The sequence below is a fragment of the Juglans microcarpa x Juglans regia genome, chromosome 5D (genome assembly GCF_004785595.1).
Source record: "Juglans microcarpa x Juglans regia isolate MS1-56 chromosome 5D, Jm3101_v1.0, whole genome shotgun sequence".
Lineage (NCBI taxonomy): Eukaryota > Viridiplantae > Streptophyta > Magnoliopsida > Fagales > Juglandaceae > Juglans > Juglans microcarpa x Juglans regia.
The window spans coordinates 29,655,740-29,679,795 of record NC_054602.1 but is presented as its reverse complement, the minus strand read 5'-3'; the positions used below and the strand labels follow the sequence as shown (position 1 = coordinate 29,679,795).

Here is a 24,056-nt window from a genome sequence, read left to right as displayed (position 1 = left end):
AAAAATAGTAGCCTTGAATAGGTTCATGTCATGATCAACAGATAGATGCCTCCCTCTTTTTTTTGGAGTTTTAAAGTAAGTATACCCTCGAAATGAGGACTGTGACCGAGCCTTTGAAGAATAAGTATTTGGCTAGCCCTCCCCTGTTAAACAACCTAACCAATGAGATATTTTGTACATATACTTAGGAGTATCTCCCCAAGCCGTATCGGCCGTCCTAGGAAAAGAAGAATATGGAACCCAAGCGCTCATGTATTACACAAGCTGTGCTTTACAAGGTGCCGAAGTAAGATACTCATGAATGGAGATGCTAGCATTCACATTGATAGTAGTCGCCAGAAGACTGTGACGGTACTTCCAGGCTCATCCCATAAAAGTTTTGACAAAAAACCCTCTTGGAAAGGTACTACAAAATCCAGACTCCTCTGGGCGCCTGGTTGCATGGTCAATAGAACTCAACGAATTTGAAATTAGCTATGCGCCCAGAAATGCAGTTAAGGGTCAAGCCCTCGCCGATTTCGTGGTCGAGTTCAGCGGTTTCCCTATAGAGATCGATACACCCCTCCAGGTCAACCCTGGACTATCTTTGTCGATGGATCATCATGTCGAGCAGGGGGCGGTATAGGGGTACACATTGTCACAGAAGCAAAATAGGAGCATTATTATATCGCGACGCTCACTTTCAAGACTACCAATAACGAAGCAGAATATGAAGCCTTAATAGTAGGATTATCTGCTGTCAAGGCATTAGGCGCCAGAAAGGTAGAGGTGAAAGTAGATTCCCAGATAGTGGTGAACTAGGTCACAGGGGCCTGCCACTAAAGGGGAAAAGCTTAAGAAATACCTCAAGCAGGTACTGGTACTTCGCGACCAATTCGAATATTTTTCTATAACGCAAATTCTAAGGGCGAACAACATAGTGGCAGATAAGCTAGCAAAGGTGGCGTCAGCTAAGGACGAGGTGGAGTTACCATGGGAAGTGTAGAAAAGGTTGATCGAAGTACCAGTCGTTGGGATGAAAGTAGCACAGGTAGGATTCGGAACGCCAGGATAGGCCGTTGAAATAAAAGACGATCTTGAAACAGGAAAGCTCCCCTAAGGAAAGGAGGCGGCAAGAAAGATAAAAAAGAAGGCGGCGCGGTTTGGCAAGATCAATGGTGTCCTATACAAAAAAGGTTTCGCAACACCCTTACTAAAGTGCATCTCACCCGAAGAATCGCAGTATGTGCTCGCAGAGATACACGAGGGTGTTTGTGGTAACCATTCAGGCAGGAAGGCGTTAACAAGGAAAGCTGTAAGGACAGGATATTACTAGCCCAACGCCCTTAGTGATGCCAAACAGTTTGCCAAAAGATGCACCCAGTGCCAAGCATACGCGCCATTCTGCACAGACCATCGGAAACATTACCATCCGTTATCTCCCCATGCCCTTCTCCCAATAGGGAGTCAACTTGCTCGAGCTATTCCCACTTGGGAAGGGCGGAGTAAACTACATGATAGTAGCAATTGATTACTTTACAAAATGGGCATAAGCATAAGCCCTAGCTACCATAACTGCTAAAGTCGTAACAAGGTTTTTGTGGAAGAACATTGTGTGCAGGTTTGGAATTTCGAGTGCCATAATCTCAGACAATGGGAAGCTGTTCGACTCCGAGCATTACAGGGTGTGGTGTCGAGAACTTGGGATAAGAGTGAAGCACTAGTCGCCAAGCCACCCACAGGCAAACGGACAAGTAGAATCAACAAACAAATCTCTACTCAGGATCTTGAAGAAGAAATTAGGAGACCGAGAGGGGGATTTGGCGGAAGAGCTGCCAGGAGTCTTATGGGCTTACAGGACCTCGGTAAAAACCTTGACAGGTGAAATGCATTTCACTCTGGCATACGGAAGTGAAACGGTCACCCCAACTGAAATCGGTTTGCCAACTTACCGGACCAACCACTTCGACCAAGCGAAGAACAACTAGGTTCTTGCCGAACAATTAGACCTCCTTGAAGAAGTGAGAGAAGAAGCAGAGATCCAGAACATCCTCAATAAAAGAAAAAGCTGAGCAATACTTCAACAAACGAGTCAAGCCAAAGTCATTCAGAGTCGGCTACCTAGTCTTAAAAGAGGCGGGAGTCACTACCTGAGACGAAGGTAAGCTCGGTCCACGTTGGGAAGAGCCTTACATAGTAACCTCCATCAACCACCCAGGATCGTATTAGCTTAAGGATAGCGAGGGAAGAGAGCTGCAACACCCTTGGAATGCCGAGCATCTAAAAAGGTTCTTCTCTTAAAAAAGATTGTCTCCTTATGCATTAGCACTCATTTATTTCCAAAAAAAATTATTCCTTTTTGGAATGTATGTTATTGATACTCAAGGAAATAGAAGTGAGTAAGCACTTGATCAATCACTACGCAATCCAGCGGGCATGGAGGTCACAAGACCACGCGACCCTCTCCAAAGTTAGCCATCGGGAGACGAGTTACACACTTGCGGCGCAATCCAGCGGGCAAGGTCACGAGACCGCACAACCCTCTCCAAAGTTAGCCACCAGAAGCCGAGTTGCACACTTGCGATGCAATCCAGCAAGCGCAGAGGTTACCAAACTGCACGACCCTCTCCAAAGTTAGCCACCAGGAGCTGAGTTACACACTCGCGGTGCAATCCAGCGGGCGCCAAGGTCACGAGACCGTGCGACCCTCTTCAAAGTTAGCCACCAGGAGCCGAGTTATACACTCGCGGCGTAATCCAGTGAGTGCATGGTCTGGAGACCGCGCGACCCTCATCAAAGTTAGCCACCAGGAACCGAGTTATACACTCGCGGTGCAACCTAGCAGGCGCGGAGGTCACCAGACGCTCGACCCTTTCCAAAGTTAGCCACCAGGAGCCGAGTTACACTCTCGCGATAAAATCCAGCAGGAGCGGAGGTCACAAGACCGCACGACCCTCTCCAAAGTTAGCCACCAAAGGCCGAGTCACACACTCGCGGTGCAAACAAACGAGGGCGGAGGTCATAAGACCGCGCGATCCTTTCCAAAGTTAGCCACTAAGGGCCTAGTCACACACTCGTGGTGCAATCCAATGGGCGTAGAGGTTAGAAGACCACACAACCCTTTCCTAAGTCGAGTTACACACTAACGTGTAATCAAACGGCCGCGAAGGTCATAAGACCACACAACCATCTCGTAAGCTAGCCACCAGGAGCCGAGTTACACACTCGCAGTGTAGCCAAACTGGCGCAGAGGTCAGGAGACCACCAGAACCTTTAAAAATATAACACCCAAAGGATGAAGTTGAATACTCGCGATACAACTAGAGCAAGTACAAAGGGTAGGACTTGGTGAGCATGTTCCTAAGGAAATCAACGAAGGCAAAGGGATCAGAAGACCCCATGACTCGCGATACGGCTTTGACTGGCCATGGAGAATATCTCGAAGAGTAGTGCTACAATGCATATCCAAATATGACCAAAGGTTTAGATTTACTATAGCTAAAGTCTATCTTAAATGAATTTGTCTAATCCAATGTAGCATATTTTCATGTCATATTAGTCATTTGAGTGATTTTATTTGGATTTGGCTAAGAGTTAATCTTATAATCGGTCTAACTGACCTCTATCAAATAGCAGTCTCCCAATAAATTGATGCCACGTAGACTTTCCATCTAAACTACAATGGAGCCGAACTATACAAATCCTAATCACCTCATCTTCTACAAAAAATCTTTGCAAATTCATCTCTTTGACGTAGCAATGGCAGAAAATGGGTATTAGTCTACTAGAGGCGATTCTTCATGCTAAGCAAATTATTCAAAGGTGGTTTCCCTCTAAGTGTCAATTTTCAATGACCAGTATCGTACTAATCGATGTTCCAAAAGGCCATTTTGCCATATACGTGGGAGAGAAAGAGAAGAAGAAGAAGAAGCGCTTCATGGTTCCAATATCCTACTTGAAGCATCCTTTGTTCCAAGACTTCTCGTTTAAAGCTGCGGAAGAGTTTGGCTTCGATCACCAAAAGGAAAAGGCTTGTCCGAGAAGAGAAGCAGAGCTAGGCAGACCCAGAAAAAGCAGTTGATCGAGCTCTGCGAGTAGTAATAAAGCCCACACTTTTCTTTATTATTATCTCTAGCAAATTATATTGTTCAATTTGATAATCTTTCAATTTGGGAAAATGATCATGGGGAAAAGCTGCGAAAGATTCTTCATTTCTCACTTACCTCTTGTCCCATATAAATTGTTATAAAAAGAGAGAAAAAGGGCATAGCTTTTTATATTGATTGCTTGTAGTAATTCTGCTTATCTTCTTCATCTTCTTTTTTGACAATCAAAAATCATTTATGCAATTTGCTTTCCTTTGAGTTTTTGGTCTGTAAACATCAATTTCCATACAAGCAAACAAGCTCAAGATTTTCCCACATGATCATTTTTTCAAATTGAAAGATTACCATGTATGTGGCTGAGGGGATGGCAGCAACGGACATACAATGATGGACAATGGGATAGACGACGGTGATAAGGGGCTCTAAAATGCACTATGCAACAGCTTGAATGATATAGGGCTATTGAAGGATTCATTCCATTGGGTGTGATAAGGGGATCTCTATATGATATGGTGTGATAAGCTTCATCATACTTAAAGTAGATTTGCTGATGTGGCAGGTTCTCATTGAGGACTGTTAAAACCAAAAAAGCAGCCGGACCACTCCAAAGCGGTTTTATTTGGCTAATCTATTCAGAGTGCTCTATGGAGATTGTAATTGGTTACACAAAATTTGAGAAAATGTCACTGTGCAAAATTTTCAGGCAATGGATTACGTCTTTCTTGGGGTCCAGCCCAATTAGAGCATTGGCAATTGCCAAGTCCAAATTTTGGCTAGAACTTTAAGATTTGATTATAGCTTTAACCTTTGGCTACGTGAATCCACATTAAACTAGTTATCTTAAAGTCAAAATAATAAAATAATATTATATATTTTAATAATATTTTACAAAAACAAATTGTAATATTTTGCAAATACACTTCATATATTAATTAATAATTTACTTTTTACTTAAAATTATTTTTTCCAACTACCTAAGCCATAATTTGTCCCTCTACTTGAAATCAACCCTTGTGTCCTACTGTTTGACATAAGCATAAATATAATTCTAGACCAAATAACCATCTAGGGTCAAACAAAACCTTGGGAGACAAATGATATGGAGACAATGATCATCAATGTTCAGTAAAAGCTTTTCCCAAATTTGAAATTGGTAATAATTCGAAAGAGAGCAAATTATAATTGCGTATGAATCAAAAACCAACAAAGTGAAATTGAGACCGCTTTGACAACCAAGGACAATGGGACCAGCATGGAGTATATTTGCACCAGCTTCCTTAAAGAGAGATTTGGGGCCCTCATTCTTGAGGATTTGAGAGTTTGCATCAAAGGAACTTTTATACTTGACAGCTTCACCAGATGTCATCATCATTCTTCTACAGACAGTGTCAATTGGATAGGATGCAAGGCCAGCACCATTCGTGATTACCCAACCAAGAGCAAAGCTAGCGAAGAAACTATCCTAAAATCATCCAGAATATGTGAGATTGCAATAATGTCAGTACGAGAATCATACAAAGTTAATATCCACATTCAACTCACTTTTTCATACACATTTAGAGCAAATTATTTAAGATAACCATGCCTTTGACATACTAGTTCTTAGTAAGGTAACTTCAAATTTAACTATGAAAGTTATCTCATCTCATATACACATCATGTGTAACAATCCAAAGAAAGTTCAAGCTATATCTAGAATTATACATTTAGTTAGAGCTCTTAGGAATCATGTGAAATCCAGTTCCAACTAGTAAGAAACAATGGTGGGATTTGGCACTGAGCACACCTTTATCATGCTCATTCCCTTCTACCATAGATCACCCGCCTAATGGGGGACCTAATGGGTATAACACAGTTACATTGTAAAATTAGTAGAACATGCATTTGTGTAGTTCTACTTCTGTCTTCAGTAGTGATTTGAGAAACTCAACAGAAAATCATTAGTTCAGCTCTCACTAGCATATCAATATTTTTTAAGTATTTTTTTTGAATTATATACATAGTACACAAAATTACCTTATAGATTTAGGGCAAACATTTGATATTGAAAGCTTATCAATATCACTCACAACCAGTTCTCTTCTGAGGAAAAATAGTGTCCCACTTGATACATTGACTGGAATGAGGATAAGAAGTGCCAGGACTGTCACTGGTACAAAGATTTTAAGCTGTCAAACAAAAGAGAAGAAATTAGTTACGAAAATGCTGACAAATATGTTAAATCTAAATGCTTCAGCCAAGGTCATGAATAAATAGAAAAGATCATGAAAATTATTTGCTTGAAAAGTTGCAAATCAATACAAAATGCCAGTGTTCCCTTGTTACTAGATTTCAATTTGCACTATAATGCTAATCTTTTTGGTTGCAGACAACAATGTTTCTGAGTGAATTCTCATAAGATGATATAACTTGAAGCTTGCAACTTTAAGGAAGATGAATTGAAAAGAAACAGTTCATCTGGATTCTAGACCATAGGTTCATGACTTCATTATGGACCATGGGCTTGATTTTCCAAGCTCAACCCAAAACAAGAGCAATTAGGATTTCTTTGTAAAAAACCAGATAAATTGCAATGAACCAATACCTAGACTAGTGAACACCATTAACTAAGAATAAATAATCTTTCAAACCTTAAAAGGGAGATAGTCCAAAACTGTTAATCAATGCCTATAAGCGTGAAAAGGCCGTTATTAGGTTTCACATATTAAAAATCTTCCCTGCTATCTGGTCGTTATAAAACAGGGTACTTTTGTATCAAGCTGCGAAGGAAATAAAGCTTGATAGAATGGAAAGGAAATAAAGGAAGTAGAATCTGTTGTGAACAACTTGATAAAATAGAATAAAACCTAAAAGGTGCAGTGAAAATGAGTCTGAGATCAGAAATGTACAGCGAAGCTTAAGCTCTTTCTCTGTGATCAAAGAACTAATTTGAAACACAAAAGCAAACATGGCAATTGCAAGGAAAAAGGTTGGTCCCACTATAGCAACTGCAGAGAAAATCCCCACTATAGGTGTGCAAACTCCTTAAATCCAACAACCCAGCTAAAATTTGGATCTGAACAAGCAAAAAGTGGCAAGAAATCTTGCAATAAATCGTGAAGATCACAACAATAAATCGTGCGAGGCAATTTGGACGTGAAGATCACAGCAATGAATCATGTGGCAAGAAAATTCCAAATGGCAACTTGGATTTAATTCCTCCAATTAGAAATCTCGCAATCCCACGCTCTGCAGCATTTTGGAGTGGTATGTGAAATTTAAACGTTGGATCTTCCTAATTCCCTTGCACTGCAGCTGGAAAAGGGGGGGGGGTTAGATTTTTTTAGGGTTTCTTGAGCTTTCTCGAGAAACGGCTTCAATCGTGTGGCAAGGTTAGGTATTCGAACACCAAGGCGCCTACCACCACTATTCCCAACCTAAGCAGCAGCCTCAGATCCGAGCGTTTGTAGGCGGAGCACGAGATAGAATCGAAGAAAATACTGAGAGAAGAAGGAGAAGAGAGACTCAGAGAAAATGCATAGAGAATAGGGAGAGAAGAGCAAGGAAGAGAGACTTACCATTTGGCCTGGAAGAGGACGGTGAAGAAGACGACCGAGGGAGAGAAGAGGGAAATGAAGCTTGCGGATCTGAAGAGGGAGAAAAAAACGAGAGAAAGAGAGAGGGGAGGTTGATGAAAATCATAAAATAATCTGATAGTGTGTGAACAGTAACTCGTAAATATTGAAGGAAATAATCTTGGCATCAGCCTATTGTTCGTTGCAGCCATAACACACCTGACGTGTGGACCGGGTTCACTAACCACTGGATCGATTTTTCACTTCGCGTCTCTCAGCCTTCAGATGTCAATTCCCCCCGACCCCCAAGCCCCATCAATTCCCCCTCGCGAGTCTCTTCATCCCTTTGTCTTCTTCGATCTCAGCTCTTAAAGCCAAGCAACCACCGACCTCAACCAAGCACGACCTCAGCCCTCTCAAGGAAATCAGTCCCCAAGCCCTCGGTCCCTAAGTCCACCAACGCGAAGCCCTCAGTCCATTTGACGCGAAGTCACCCTCAGTCTACCGACGCGAAGCCGCCCTCAGTCCACCTACGCAAGCCCGCCCTTAGTCCACCAATGCGAAGCCACCCTTCCACCGACACAAAGCCCTCAGATATGCGGGAGGGTAAATAATCTGTGATTCTAGGTTTTGGGCATACATTTTTTTCTCTATTTACTCCATTCATTTTTCTCACTGTATTTGCAAGAAACTAATGGTGCAGGGCTATAGATATTGCCGATGTTGCCTCTCATGGCATACATTTCTCTTTTTTCTCTCTGTGATGCTAGAAACTAAAGCTATATCTGCTGCGGTTTCGAGTTCCCGAGCACCCCCCCCACCGAAGCCCCCAATTGCAATTTCGACTTCGGTTCTCACCCCTGAAGCCCCTAACTTCTCTGCACTACGATTTTGATGTCTTCTGTAGGTGACCCTAACAATTTATTCATCCATTACATAATCCTGATTTTTAGTGAAATCAAACCATCAGGGTTGTTTTCAAGAGATCTTTGCTTCTCAAGTTGTTGCATACTTGGGATTTCTTTACATGAATTAATTTATTAAAATATTGGATTATCTAAGAACAATTATTTTCTGCATCACTAAGGATCACAAAGCTTGAAAAATAGGTTTTAACAAAGGTCTTGGGTCAGTTTTATAATTTTCTAGGGAAGGCAACATGGGAAAAAAGCTGAACAATCATAAGGTATGGTAGTCAAATTATGCTAGTCTTTTTTATATTTACTTTGCGATGTTAAATCTCCATCATATTAAGACTGCAACCTTAAGTTATTTCCTCTTGGGATGTTCCAGAAAAAATTAAAATTAATTCTTAAGCTGGAAAGTATGCCACTTCTGAGATTGATAATTTATTTATCATAACACTAATCTTTATTCTCCCTGGTGTTATTAACTTTGCCTACTCTGCTATTCTGCATTACCAGTTACCGATCAAAAAAAAAAAAAAAAAAATCTGCATTGACAGTACTTGTGTCTTTATTAAATCAAGAGCTGCATATATTTTGGTACTAGTTAATATACATGTATTTTTCTTACCCTCACACTGCCAATGTGCTTTCCGTTCCATCTCATGAAATTTCAGTATCATTTTCCACATGAAGATATTGCTTACAGTCCCATGCAGTAAATACTTTTAGCTATTTAATGTAATTTTCATAGATTTGTCACGGGACTAGTGATAAGATTTTTACATATGGTGAACTTATTCTTTTACTCCTGATCTGTCACGGGACTAGTGATAAGAATTTTCTATATTCATAGATCTGTCACGGGACTAGTAATTGGTCAATATCTCATTCTTAAATTATTGATCTTTTTCTTCCCTCTTGTGTTTAGTATTGTGATGGATGGCAAACTCAATTTTCAGCAATTATCAGGGTATGCCTACTCTTATGTTTTAACTATATAAGAATTGATGAATGCTTGAGATAGTGAGAATTTTGTTAATACTCTGAAAATGATTCATTACTTTCCATTTTATTTATAACACTATTAAATTTAATTGACTAATGAGATCGATCAGTTGAAGTACTAGTTGATTTATTGAAATCGGTTGACTCAATTGTTGGTGGTATGTATAATTGGATATCACAAGCTATTTGGTTGCCCATGAGCTACATCAAAGTGTCCCACAATTAGGCAAATACGTCCAGTCATTTCTAAATGTGACCTGACATTAGAGGCACATGCCACTCTGATGAGTCTACTTAGTTTTTTATAAAATTAAGTTTAAGAGTAAAGTATTCAAATCCTTATCTGTTATGTGTTGTGGACCTGTCATGATCTGAATTGCAATTTTTCAACTTATGGCTAAATAGAGAAAAAGAAATTAAGGAGTAACTTGCACTGATGTGCCATTCATGCTTAGGTGTCGCTCTTATATATGTCCCGTGTACTTGGGCTATGCTTATTTATATCAATAAAATCATTGTTTTGTTGATAAAAAAAAATTAACTTGTGCTGTTGTGTAATGATAATGGATTGATGAGTACACAGCGGGAGAACTCGTTTTTAGATTGTCCAACACTTCCCTTTAATATCTCTTGTTTGTCCAACACTTCCATAAGAATTGATACTGATTTTGTCACCCTTGTTGATTAATATGCCCCTGTTTATCCCATTTGTTTGTATCTACTTGTTAATGATTCACGTACTTGGATGCTTCACAGTATGCTTGTTATAATGGATCTACAGTTCGGAAGAGGGAGGAGGACGTATTGCGAAGAATGGAAGATAAACTAAGAGAGAAAGAGACAAATGCTCAGAAGGTTGAGGTTGAACAAAATTTGTGGAGGGTCGAGAATAGAAAGGCACGAATATTATTGTGTTTGTACTAGGTTATATCAATTGTAATAGTTTCTGCTTGGTTCAGATAAACTATAAGGCACATGTAAATAGGTGGATATTTTCTTTATTTTTCTTGTATGGATCAACTGTAATGGTACTCCCCCTTGAATTAGACAAAGCCTGATTAGGTACTTAATCAAGCATTTTGTTGTATATGGGGAGAGGTACTGTGGAGGCAATGAAAAATCAAGTGTTTTTGGTCACTTTCTTGAATCTGCTGGGCTATATAGATTTTTTCCCAATCTATTTGGTCACTTTTGAGTTTATCTATGACATTCTTCATCACATTTTTTCTCAATCTATTATATACACAGGATGATAAGTGGAACATGCTCGGAACACCCTCTATATAGATTTTTTCCCAATCTATTATACACACATGATGATAAGTGAACAAAAATATGCACAAGTTATAGAGATTTTTTTCCAAACTCACGCATGCACAGAAACAAATCAACTAAACTAACATTGAAGCTTGGTTGATTTCATATACAAGTTTTGTATGATAAGCTTAACAACATGTACTCCCAATTCCTAAGGAATCACAAGCTATACATCTCCACAACACAGTCTCCACAACCCGCCTATACACAAAATCCATACACAATTGGACACAAAACCATCTATACACATAAACTTGAACACAATCCACAACGATTATATACACAAAAATCCCTCCACAACTGAACACAAAACCATTTACACTGCCATCAAATAATCATCTTTGGATTAAGTCATCTAGTAAAATATTGAGTCATAATATTTATTCCAATTGGATACAACATTACAAAGCAGCTTATTACAACCTAAGTAGTCTCATAATATTCATTCCAAAATCCAAGATTATAATCTAAGTAGTCTCATTTTCTTGTTTCCTCCAGTGTGCATACTTTTAGCACCAATCTAGCTTTTCCTCCACTGTACAACACATCAAAACCACCTGAAAATATAACAAGACAATGTAAATAAACCTTAAAATTCAAAAAATATTACATCTAGTGCAAGGATTATTAACCTGGCATAAAGCAAGAAATTTTACAGATTGGTTTCCTTCGAGCTCAATCAGACTGACAAGTCATGTTAGAATATAATACAAACCACAAACATTACTTACTTCATGTGGGTCCTTTTGAAAAAATAATGAAACGGGAATTACATTACTTAAAATTTGATGGTGGAGTTGCCTTGACCTTTTCACTGATTCTTGCAGATCTCCTAGGGGTCTCACCAGTACCCCAATCAAACTCTGATATTGCAGGACTATCAGTGTGTGATTTTAGGTACTGCTCTAGTTGTCTTTTATTATTGATCTCCTCTCCAGTAGGAGCAATGAACACAATCTCATTCTTCCTTGGTGTACCTCCTTTCTTGGGGAAAAACTGAAGGAACAATGAAATAGGGGTGTAAGTCAAAGTGCCACACAATAAGAATTCTGAACTAAGCACCAAATTAACGGAAATCATGCCTCAATGCTCCCCATCATAAATACAACATAGTATGATTAAATTCAAAAGCATCTTGAAAGAAAGCCCATCAGTACTAACTACTTAAATCAAACATCTTAATCAAATAAATCAAAATTATTCTCACATACTAACCAGTCCCTTTATGAATTGGTTGGATCAGACAACAATACATGTAGATAAAGACAAAGTTATCGGTGACAGTGTACAAAAAATGGAAAAGCTAATTCTTTTGAATTTCCATTCAAATGAATTATGAACCAACTGCTCATTTCGCCAAACCTCAACTAAATATTTCGACTAAAAAAGGTAAAAAGTTAATGAAGCAAATACCAGAGCAATTATAAACAAAAAAAGACAAGAAATCCAAACCTTATGAAAGGAATGACTAGTCAATGATAAATTAGCAGGGTTGGGTGTATGTATCTCGATATGCATGTGGCACTCAATACAGTGATGTTGGTAGATGGGTGCATGAAACTCTTGTTCTTCATATTTTAAGTTATTTAAAGAGAACAAATTTGATGTTGGTACACTAAATGCTGCATTATAAGAAGTATACCACAGGCTCACAGCTAATCATTCCTAACAACAACTACTAACCAAATTCAAGTTTCACTTTTCCTCCCAAAGGTGGTAAAAAAAAATCCTCAAGGCTTAATTACTACATAGAGACACAAGTGTCATAAAAAACAAAAGCAGTAGAGTTCACAAAGGCTTTAAGCAAAAAAAGTACAAGGATTAGGCCAAGAAAGACAACGCTCGGCCAAAAGGGTGCGACTCTAGGAAAACAAAGCCAGGCACATCATAGCTAATGCAATTTCTAGAGGACAGAGGCAGAAATTCTAAAAACCAAGAAACCTCTTTGTCAAGGGAACAAAGCTTTTGCATGAATTTTTAACTATCTTCTTCTCATCTCAAACAAATTTTTCAGAGTGCAAAATATTTTATTGTAAAAGGAAAAGAAAACCCTAAACACAAAATACTCCCCCAACACAAAATTCAACCACAATCGCTAGACGAAGGAGACAAAAAGAAAAGAAAGCTATATTATCAACCATATCCCACCACATAGTACAGAACACTGACACAAAACAAGCAAAAACCATATACCAAATTTTACCTGCGAGCATAATAGAACAGAAATTTCGAGAAAGCTGAAATCTACGACAACAAAGTACAATAATTTATTCTGGAGATAGAGAAAAAGACTAATTTCATCCAAGGTGGTGCTGGAAGAGAAAGCTGAAAGCTGAAAACTACAATAACAAAGTCGAAGAATTTATTCCAATAAGAGAGAGAGAGAGAGAGACCAATTTCTTCCAAGGAGGGGCTGGGAGCTCAATCGAAAGAAGATCATCTTGCGCTCCAGCTCCAACTTGTTCTTCCTTCTCCATTTTCACCTGCAAAACAAAGTAAAGCCAAACCCAACTAACTTGCAACGGAGCATGTGTGCGTGCGTGTGGTGAGATAGGAGGGGTCGGGAATTGGGCAGCACCACAGGGTGGCGCTGGGCAGAGGGAGGGCGACGCAGGTTGCTTGGTGAGGGGTCTTTGCGGGATTTCACTTGGGTTTGCTTCGTTCAATCAGCTCGCGGGGACTTGCGGCATTGGGCAGAAGAGGAGCGTCGCGAGGTGGCGCTGAACAGAGAAACGCCGTCACAGGGTGGCACTGGGAAGAGGAAGGCGACGCGTGTTCGGCGAGGGAGGAGGGTGGGTTTTGGCGTTTGTGGGATGCAAGCAAAATTTGAATGGGGAAAAGGAAAACCCACGTTGCCAAAACGCTTGAAAAAAAAAATAAAAAAATAAAACCATGTAAGGTGTGCAACGGCTTATGCGCTACAATGGCTGATCTGTAGTTAACCTCATATTGAAGAGTCTCCTTAATTTACTGTAGCTCAAGTGTTAAGCTTTTTAGCATTAGCGAGTCCAATGTGAATACTTTTTATCACATATAGCAAAATTGAGAAATGATAGTTGAAGTCGTGAGTGTACAAACGTCGCATAATCATTTTGAAAAAAGTGAATGAGTCACATGAAAAATTAATAATTTTTAATAGTGGACCTTACTTTTTTTTTAAACAATTGTATAACATTTATATACTCTAAAATTATATGTAGTATTATTCAACAAAATTATAGGCATGCACATGCTCTTATTAGGTATAATGCTCAACCCATTAGGAAGTTGTAAGCTAAATTTAACTCGACATGTACGTTGATGAGTCCTTGTCGGTAGTTGGTATCAGATTCAGTAGATTTGTGACATCTGACTTGTCTAGGACTCTAAATGGGTTATGGGTTCCGTTTAGGAAGTTCAAACAGTGGTCCATTTATTTTGGGTTATTGTTATTAGGGTCCTCAGTCCTGGTTTTCTGGTGGGTAGTTACCACTTTTGGTATTTAAATTGAGGGTAATGCTAGGGATCTTGCTTAAGCATCCCGCTCTAATTTTATTTGTTTTTAATTTTTTTTACATAGTGATTAAAAAAATATTATTTAATAATATTATAAATTTTCTATTTTTAAAAAAAATATTTAAAAGTGTTAAAAAATAATGTGAAAAAAAAACACTTTTAAATATTTTTTTCACATCATTTTTTTAACACTTTTAAATATATTTTTAAAAAAAATTTAAAATATTATTAAATAACATTTTCTTAATCACTACGTAAAAAAAAACTAAAAACATATTTGAGCGGAATGCTCCAACGGGATCCCTCAGCAGGATCCCTACCATTTTCCTTAAATTGAAGTGATCAATAAAAATGGACTTCAAAACAACATTCCATAACGAGTAATACTAGATGTAATTTTAGGATATATAAATTTTACATACTTCATTTGAAAAAAAAAAAAAAAAAAGTGAGATTTATTATTAAAAAATAAATATTTATTTGAATCTTAAATTTATCTATAAATATTACTCCATCGGTTCCGACTAGTTCCTGACGCAGCCGGCCGGTTCGCGTCAGCGGTAGTCGGTTGCATCGGTTTCTGTACAGCCCTACATGTCACTCCACCATTAGAGATGATACAACGAACTTAATTGAATGTCAATGATTGCTCTGTTTGGATAGTGAGAGTGTTTCATCTCATCTCATCTCATCTCATAATTATAACTTTTTCAATTTTTTACACAAAATATAATAAACAATTCAACTTTTTCAAATCTTAAAATAATAATAATATTAAAAAAAAATATTTTAATAATATTTTATTTAATTTTTAACTTTTATTTAAAATCATCTTATCTCATATTACTATCCAAACTGTACTTTAATAACAGAAAGATTAAAATTAAAAATACAAGAATTACAAAGTTGAAAATTAAAATATATGAAGGAATATGTCTTAAAAGACTAACAACAAAAACTAATTTAATATCGAACTTTATCATATTGGTTGTACGTGGAGATCTATCCATGGAGTATTTTTTATTTTTTAAATATGGACAGACAACTGTGTATTTTTATTTTATTTTCTTTTAGATTTTATCTTTCGGAATTCAGTGTTCATCCGATGCGGCCTTCTTTGCGTTTCTATATGAATGTTACTATGTTACGACGTTGTCTTTGTTTTGTGTTTATTTTTTCTTAATTTTTAATTTAGAATAAAAAAGGTTGGTGCAAAAGAGAATATTTCACGAAAGACTTGTATATAAGTATGTCACATCTCCGAACGTTTGCCGTATATAAAGTTCAAAAATTTTATCTGCGATCATTTTTATATATTTTTTGTGTATTTTATTAATGTATAAAAAAATATAAAAATAATTATATATAACAGAATTCTATAAAATTTGACTAATTGCGAAGAATGAAATCAAGTTGATGGGTAATAATAATATGTGATTTTCAAAACTATAGAATCATGCATGACGTAACCCTCACGTGGGTATATTGTAAGTTTATAAGAGACCTAAGGGATTTTTTCCGCATAAAAGATAAAAAGAAAATTATATTCCTCGTATTATCGTTTTAATTTTATTTTATTATGTAAGATGTGATATATTTATTATTATTAAATAATTTTTTATGAGATAATTTTTTATCCTTTAATAATAATAAATATACTATATTTTATATATAAAATATAAATAAAATAAAAATACAGTGTATAACATTATTTAAAAAAAAATGATAGAGAGTTTGTTTTGGGCTCTTGTTAAGTTTTTTTCGATTGTTTTTTTATTTCGTTTTTAGTTTTTTATTTTGACTTAATGATTAAGAAAATATTATTTAATAATATTGTGAATTTAAAAAAAAATATTTAAAAGTAAATTTTTGATTTTAAATTTTTTTTTTCACGTTATTTTTTAGCACTTTTAAATATTTTTAAAAAAAGAAAAAAAATTTATAATATTATTAAACAATATTTTCTTAATCACTAAGTCAAAAAAAAATTTAAAAAAAAACCATCGGAAAAACTTAACGAATTCCCTAGCATTTCCCTAATTTAAAAGATAAAAGAAATCATACAACAGCTCCAAAATCAATATGAGAAATTTCGCTTTTTTCTACATGAAAGGTGTTTTGCCAACTACAGTACCGTATCTATTCATTACTTATTTTCTAATAAATTACAAAGACAACGTATCTATATTTGTCACTAACGGTGGGTGGCATTACGCCACCGCTCGCGATTTAAGCCGCCTCGAAACTGCTATATAAAGCTTGCCCCCATGAACATAGACGCCATTGCTCATCAGATTAGAAAGTAAAAAGCATCTCCAAAATCCACATTCATCAATGGTATTAGATTGAGTCGATTTGTGACATCTGACTTGTCTAGGACTCTAAAATGGGTTACGCCGTTTAGGAAGTTCAAACAGTAGTCCATTTAGAAATAGTTTGGATTCAGAGATGAGTTGAGATGGGTTAAGATGGTTTGTGAATAATAGAATAAAAGTTAAATTATTTATTATATTTTGTGTAGAAATTTGATAAAGTTATTTTGAGATTTAAAAAAGTTGAATTGATTATTATATTTTGTATGAGAATTTAGAAAAGTAATAATGATGAGACGAGATAAGTTGAGGTAGATTTTGAATGCAAATGAGACAACTTTTGATATTTAAATTGAAGTGATCAATAAAAATCGACTTCAAAACAACATTTCATAACGAATAATGCTGGATATAATTTTAAGATATACAAATTTAACGTATTTTTTTTTTTTTTTAAAAAGGTAAGATTTATTATTAAAAAATAAAATTTTATATGAATCTTAAATTTATTTATTTTTTTTAAAAAAAATATGTGAAATTTACACAACATAAAACTGTAAAAATCCATAATTGCTCGTTGAAAAATTGGTTCCTTCGAAGTAACCAAGTCAATCTCTTCTTCTTATTTATGCTAAGTACAAGTTGCTTGTAACATAGGTGTCGCCCGGTGGAGACCCTAGTGTACTTGGATCTGATATTTTTAAGAATATCTGATTATTAGTGAACTGTTTAAAAATATCCATATTTTTTATTTTTTATTTTTATTTTTGTCGCATGTCACTCCACCATTGGAGATGATATAATGAACTTAACGAGTGTCAATGATTTAGGCTCCATTTAGATTGTGAAAGTATTTCATTTCATCTCATCTTATATCATAATATAATTATAATTTTATCAAATTTTTATACAAAATATAATAAACAATTTAATTTTTTTAAATCTCATAATAATAATAATATTAAAAAATAATATTTTAATACTATTTTATTTAACTTTTATTTAAAACTATCTCATCTTATATAATTATCCAAATTGCACCTGAACAGAAAGATTAAAATTAAAAATACAAGAATTACAAAGTTGAAAACTAAAATATATGAAGGAATATGTCTTAAAGACTAACAACAAAAACTAATTTAATATTGAACTTTATCATATTGGTTGTACGTGGAAATCTATCCACAGCGTACCTTTTTTTTTTTTTTTTTTTTAAATATGGACAGACAACTGTGTATTTTTATCTTTCGGAATTCAGTGTTCATCCGAATCCGGCCTTCTTTGCGTTTCTATATATATATTTTTTTAATAAAATGGATATAACCATTCATTAAGAGAGGATTTATAAAGTTAATTTGAAAAATAAGTCAATTACAATCGATAGTAACTTTCCAGTATACTTTCGCGATTGACATAGTTTAGTCCAGACGGTAAATCTCTAAAGACCTAGATCTTAGAGAAAATACCACCTCTATCCACGAAAGAGGTTACAAAGTCCCATACCCCGACTAAGCAGGGTAGGGTACACCAAACCGCGTCAACGCGGAGGGGGGACTACTACTCCATTTGGACCAAAGTCTGAAGGCACTATTTTTTTTGAATTTTTATTTACCTAGAAACAACATTACACAAAAGAAATTACAAAATAAAAACACTGTACAAAAACAGAAAAGTAGTGCACAGAGGCTGTTGTGGAGCGTGCAGTACACGCGCCACTCTAGGAAGAGACCCGACAGTCGACCTTGGAGATCTCGGATTCACAGACTCCAGAAACGCCGTGCGTGGCGTTGGTAGAAGGCTCCTCGATGGTGCGTGAAAGCCACGCGCAGAACGACGCCGGAACTTCGATCCGCGCGTGCGGGCTACTCGCTGCTCCGTTTGGTTCTGCATTCAGTAGTCTTGAAGATCGGCGGCTGGGCAACGCCATGGCGGGGCACGTGCTGGCCTGTGGGCGGCAGGAAGATCCAGATTTGCAATTCTCTCTTATTTCACCTGAAAATACACAAAAACAAAAAACTACTGAATGTTACGATCTTGTCTTTGTTTTGTTTTTATTTTCCCTTAATTTTCAATTTAGAATAAAAAAAGTTGGTGCAAGAGAGAAGATTTCACGAAAGACTTGTATATAAGTATCTCACCTGAACGTTTGCCGTATACGTCTCGTTTGTTTTTACGAATAAGATTAGATGAGTTGAAATTAAAGTTAAAAATTAAATAAAATATTATTAAAATATATATTTTTAATATTATTTTTATTTTAAAATTTGAAAAAATTTAATTATTTATTTTATTTTATGTGAGAATTTAAAAAAAATTATAATAATTAGATAAAATAAAATAAGATGCATTGTTAAAATAAACGAGACGTAATTGTGGTACATTAGTGCGACAGAATGAAATTAATATGTGATTTTCAAAATTATAGAATCATGCATGACGTAACCCTCAGGTAGGTATATTGAAAGTTTATAAGAGACCAAGGGATTTTCTCGGCACAAAAGATAAAAAGAAAATTATATTCATCATGTTACCATTTTAATTTTATTTCATTACGTAAAATATGCCATATTTATTATCATTAAATAATTTATTATTAGATAAATTTTTATCATTTAATGATAATAAATATGTCACATATTATATAATAGAATGAAAGTGAGATAAAAGTATGATGTATAACATTATTTAAGAGACAAAAAAAAAATCATACTTCTCTTATGTTGGATTATTTTAAATATTTCACATTGAAAAGATAAAGAAATTTTTAGTGACTTATAAGTAAATGAGTTTCACTATACATAAAATGCGAAGGACTGATCACGCGCAGTGCGCACATAACACATTAACGTTTTAGGCGCACTTAGCACGTATGCATTGCCGCAAGTGAAAGAAATTTTTACTTAAACGAAATGATGTATCCTTTCATCTTTTTTTACAGTTATTGTTAATTGTCACTATACATTTTCAGATAGTAACTATTTCATTTAAATTCAAATTGAAACATTACAACTGCTTCTATTGTATTTATTTGTTTTGAAATTTGGTATTCAGAATTTATAATCTGCATACTATATAAATAGTGTTATATCATGAGCACAAATTTATCAGATTCTATTTTGCAGAACTCAATTCGAGCGAGAGGTAATATTTATCTAAAAGACAAATTAACAATCGACTCATTATATACCATAATCTCAATTTGCTATTCTTATTTTGTAACATCCTATATAAGATATAAAATTTATTTGATGAATAATGAGTAATAGATTTGTACCTGGACGTACCGTATCTATCAGAACTTATTTTCTAATAAATTATTAAGACAACGTATCTATATTTGTCATCTCTCTCTAACTGTAGCATTACGTCACTGCTCGCGATTTAAGCCAGGTCTATACGGCTATATAAAGCTTGCCCCCGTGAACATAGACGCCATTGCTTATCAGATTAGAAAGTAAAAGGCATCTCTAAAATCCACATTCATCAATGACTGCAGTGTAAGTGTTTTAGAAATTCGATATTTCCGATGGATTTTCCTTCTTCTCAGATGCTTTTTTATTTGGGTTTCTCTGAATTTGTGCAATCTTGTCATAACTTATACGAGGGTTCAATTATTTATTTATTTTTATTATCCTGGGTTGTACAGAGGCGTGAATCTTCCGACACCCTTGGATGCCACTTCCCACCCTCCTCCTCTCTTCGATGGAACTACGAGGTTCACTCTGCTTTCCTAGTTGTTGTTGTTGTTATTATTATTATTATTTTGTTTTGGTTTTTATTGTTTATATATGCACAGTGTTTTAAAATGAACTTGGGTTTCTTTTTTATTTTCGAAGGTTGTACACCTGTTACACATGCCCATTTGCACAGCGTGTATGGATCACCAGGAATTACAAGGTTGTTTTCATCACTTTGTCCTCTTTGTTCTTCATTTCCTAATTTTAATTTGTTTTCTGTGCTCAAATTTTACAGGAGGCCATTGAACCCTTTGGCTTCTTTTGTCCTCTTCCTCGTTTTTTTGTTTGCTTTTACTTTTAGTTTATGTTTTTTTGTTGCTGAATGATTCGAGGTGCAGGGATTACAAGACGAGATCAAATTAGTTCCACTTAACCTTGGAAACAGGCCTGCTTGGTATAAGGAGAAAGTCTACCCTGAAAACAAGGTGCCAATATGGAAGAGAATATACCTGTGTAGATTAGTGTTGGATATCTAATGTAGAGTAGTGCTACACCTAGGTACAATTTTACGCACAATACTATACCTATTGAGTGACAGCTCGATTTTAATAGTGTTTTCTTTTTTTAATTTGAATTTCAAATTTGGAATTTTAAAATTTTTACGATTTTCAATAACTGACAGAATAGCACGTATGGTTATGTAAGTAAAATTATAAGTATAGATGGCATTTTCCATCTAATATATTCTTGATTTAGCTGCTTGATTGAAGTGATTGACTATGGAGTAATGCATATTTACAGGTGCCAGCCTTGGAACACAATGGCAAAGTTATTGGAGAGAGTCTTGATTTAATTAAATATGTAGACAGCAACTTTGGGGGGCTTTCTCTTTTACCTGATGTAAGATTTGAGTAATTCATTTGTGCCCTTGATCTAAAACGTTTGTCTCTATTTATTTCTCTTGGCCTTTGGACTGAAGTAGTTCTGGGAAATGTTATAGGATCCTGCTAAAAGAGAGTTTGCTGAAGAGTTGATAGCTTACACTGACACCTTCAACAGGACAGTGTTTACATCATTCAAAGGAGATGCAGTAAAAGAAGCTGGTAAGCTTTAGAACTTATTGCCCTTAATGGAATAATTTCGTGTAGAAGATCGGATTGACTAAGACCTTGAACTCGCTACAGGTCCAGCTTTTGATCACTTGGAAAATGCTCTAAATAAATTCGACGATGGGCCATTTTTCCTTGGGCAATTCAGTTTGGTAAGCTGATTTCTCAACTATGTTACTTTAATTTTTATTTCATTGCTGCTATACTGCATACTTTTGGCTTAGGTATGTTCTCACAAAAAAATTGTCAAGATTCAAGATTTATTTTAAAGTATATTCAGCCTACAGAAACTGATCATGCTGATTTACATATGGAAAGTGGAAACAAATAATATGTCCATAAGAACAGTAACATCTGTGATTTGAGGGTTTACCATATATATTTATGATTGGATTGTGTGATCCTCAGGCGGACATAGCTTTCGTTCCATTTGTTGAAAGATTCCAAATCTTCTTATCAGAGGCCTTCAAGTACGACATCACAGCAGGAAGGCCTAAGCTTGCAAAATGGATCGAGGTACGATATATAACCCCATCCTCGGGAAATTTCCATTTCGAATTAAGCTTTAATCCTTGAGATATGTCTCCCCCATTGAGTTTGTTGGCTGAATATTGGTGTCAACAACATCTACATACTACAATAGTTCAGGTAAATAATTTGTGGAAATAATCCTCTCGATTAAAGAACAGATAAAACTTCCAACTTAAACAAACATACTACTGCAAGTCTAACTCCTAAAGAACAAACAATGAAGCCATTAATGAAACAAATAGACCTCCACTGTAACTAGAATGTTGAGCACATGAGCTGCCAATAGAGGACTCCCAAACCTCCTTCAACCGAATACCCCCACCTTGACCTTGCCTCCGAAAAGGTAGTATCACGTCTAATTTTATAGTTTTTGGAACCTAGTAGAAGATGAATGATGATTGATATGTAGTCAAGTTGATACCTTTTGTTGGAGATTACCATTTTAAGTTAATGGAGCCAGAGCGTACTTCTCCATGCAAGCTCAGAACCAACCCTCTACCTGATGCACCAGAGGCTTCACATGACAAACATTTTTGCATTATCTTCTCTTGTAACATGGATTTGAAAGAATCATGAGTTCCTAATGCATCAAGGTTCTTGTTCTTGAATGGTACTTAGTCTTGTTAACCCATTTCCAGGAGATAAACAAGATCGATGCTTACAAGCAAACAAAGACTGATCCCATAGAGCTTGTTGAATTCTACAAGGGTCGCTTTCTGGTACTACATATTAAGATGTGTTATAAATTTGATTCGGTTTTCAGAAATTATGTTTTTCGCTAACCCCTCCTAATCAATCGAATGATCCTTTATTTCTCAGGCGCAGCAGTGAACACGCCAGCAAGTCTTCTAGACATAAGCTAAATAAAGCGGCATTGCGGCTTTTTGCGTTGTTTCTTAGTATGTAATAAGAATTTCTTGAGTGCGAGTGGACTAGTTAAATATATGGCTACGTGTATGTATCAGCGTGCGTTGGTGTGTATGGATTGCTTAAATAAATGGAAATAAGTTGGTACCGTGCTAGAAACTTGCTCTGCTTATTGATGATTATGTTTTTATTTGGGTAACTGTGCCAACAGAATGAAAATCATTCGGTACCCAAGAAAAGACATGCAATGGATTTAAGACCTTATGGGTTAGTACGACCTTTCAATTATGCAATGAAGGGTAGTGCTACTGATTATAACTAGTTTACTTGCCAGAATCACCAAAAAAAGGAAAACAGAAGAGGAAGAAGGTTGTCTACCTACCATGAACAAACCTTATATGCAAGTAGCAGATGAAATTTGTGGATTTCCATAACTCACAGGTCAATTTTTGTCTACTGGAATATTGACACTATCAACCTGGGATTGACTACCGATGCGATGCCGTCGACCATTAATTGATTTAGATGCGAATATGGGACATTGATCACTTCTGGTCGAGAGAAAAAAAAAAAAAAAACACAGCCAAAAGATTAAAAAGTTGTTAAGTTAAACTGTTAAATCGATCAATAGAGAGAGAGCTCAACAGGTGATCTAGTCTGAGATTTCAAGTTATCAAAGTCTTCAAGTTATCGTAGACAAGTTGAAATATTAGTATCAAATCAGAAAAGCATGATATCCATGATGGTTTTGAACTCTAGCACAGACATTGCTAATTAATGGGTTCCTTCTAGTTCTAGGCAACAAAGATGACTAGGGTTCCTTCTAGTTGTGGCCGATTCGGTTGTGTTTTTTACTCAAGCTGCCTTGTTGAACTGATGGTTTTGAGGAGAACGCACCAAAAACCTCTTTGTGAAATGGAAAAATTATAATATCATTTCAGTGGAGAATCCCAGCAACCACATATGGGTGTTTCTAGCCACTAAAGAGTATGTAAAGACAGAAAAACTCTATTTACAAGTCTGTGAATGATGCACCCTACATGCTATTGTGTCAGATTAAAACAATTTAGAAGTTCTGTTTGCAAATTAACCATGAAAGATCAATGATATGGTACAAGTATATAGGACACCTAATGATATACATACAAAAGACTTCTTGCAAAACCATGTGCCCACCAATACCCAAACAAACTCCA

The 24,056-nt window shown here is 35.9% G+C and overlaps 1 protein-coding gene and 2 long non-coding RNA genes across 3 annotated transcripts; 2 read left to right on the top strand and 1 right to left on the bottom strand.

The window, feature by feature from the left end:
• Positions 1 to 5,206: 5,206 nt before the first annotated feature.
• Positions 5,207 to 7,275, bottom strand: LOC121265334. The gene is made up of 2 exons (XR_005940650.1): positions 6,974 to 7,275; positions 5,207 to 6,253 (listed from the first exon to the last, which is right to left on the bottom strand). It is a non-coding gene; the product is annotated as an uncharacterized LOC121265334 (long non-coding RNA).
• Positions 7,276 to 10,143: 2,868 nt separating this feature from the next.
• LOC121265332 lies at positions 10,144 to 10,689 on the top strand. Its single transcript, XR_005940649.1, has 2 exons — positions 10,144 to 10,353; positions 10,434 to 10,689. It is a non-coding gene; the product is annotated as an uncharacterized LOC121265332 (long non-coding RNA).
• Positions 10,690 to 16,606: 5,917 nt separating this feature from the next.
• On the top strand, positions 16,607 to 23,014 carry LOC121265331 (glutathione S-transferase L3-like). Its single transcript, XM_041168922.1, has 11 exons — positions 16,607 to 16,702; positions 20,167 to 20,173; positions 20,323 to 20,391; positions 20,513 to 20,573; positions 20,752 to 20,838; positions 21,155 to 21,253; positions 21,354 to 21,456; positions 21,538 to 21,614; positions 21,871 to 21,978; positions 22,632 to 22,712; positions 22,813 to 23,014. The coding sequence occupies exons 1-11, from the start codon at positions 16,699 to 16,701 to the stop codon at positions 22,822 to 22,824; spliced, it is 708 nt and encodes a 235-aa protein (XP_041024856.1). The 5' UTR covers positions 16,607 to 16,698; the 3' UTR covers positions 22,825 to 23,014.
• The last annotated feature ends 1,042 nt before the right edge of the window (positions 23,015 to 24,056 follow it).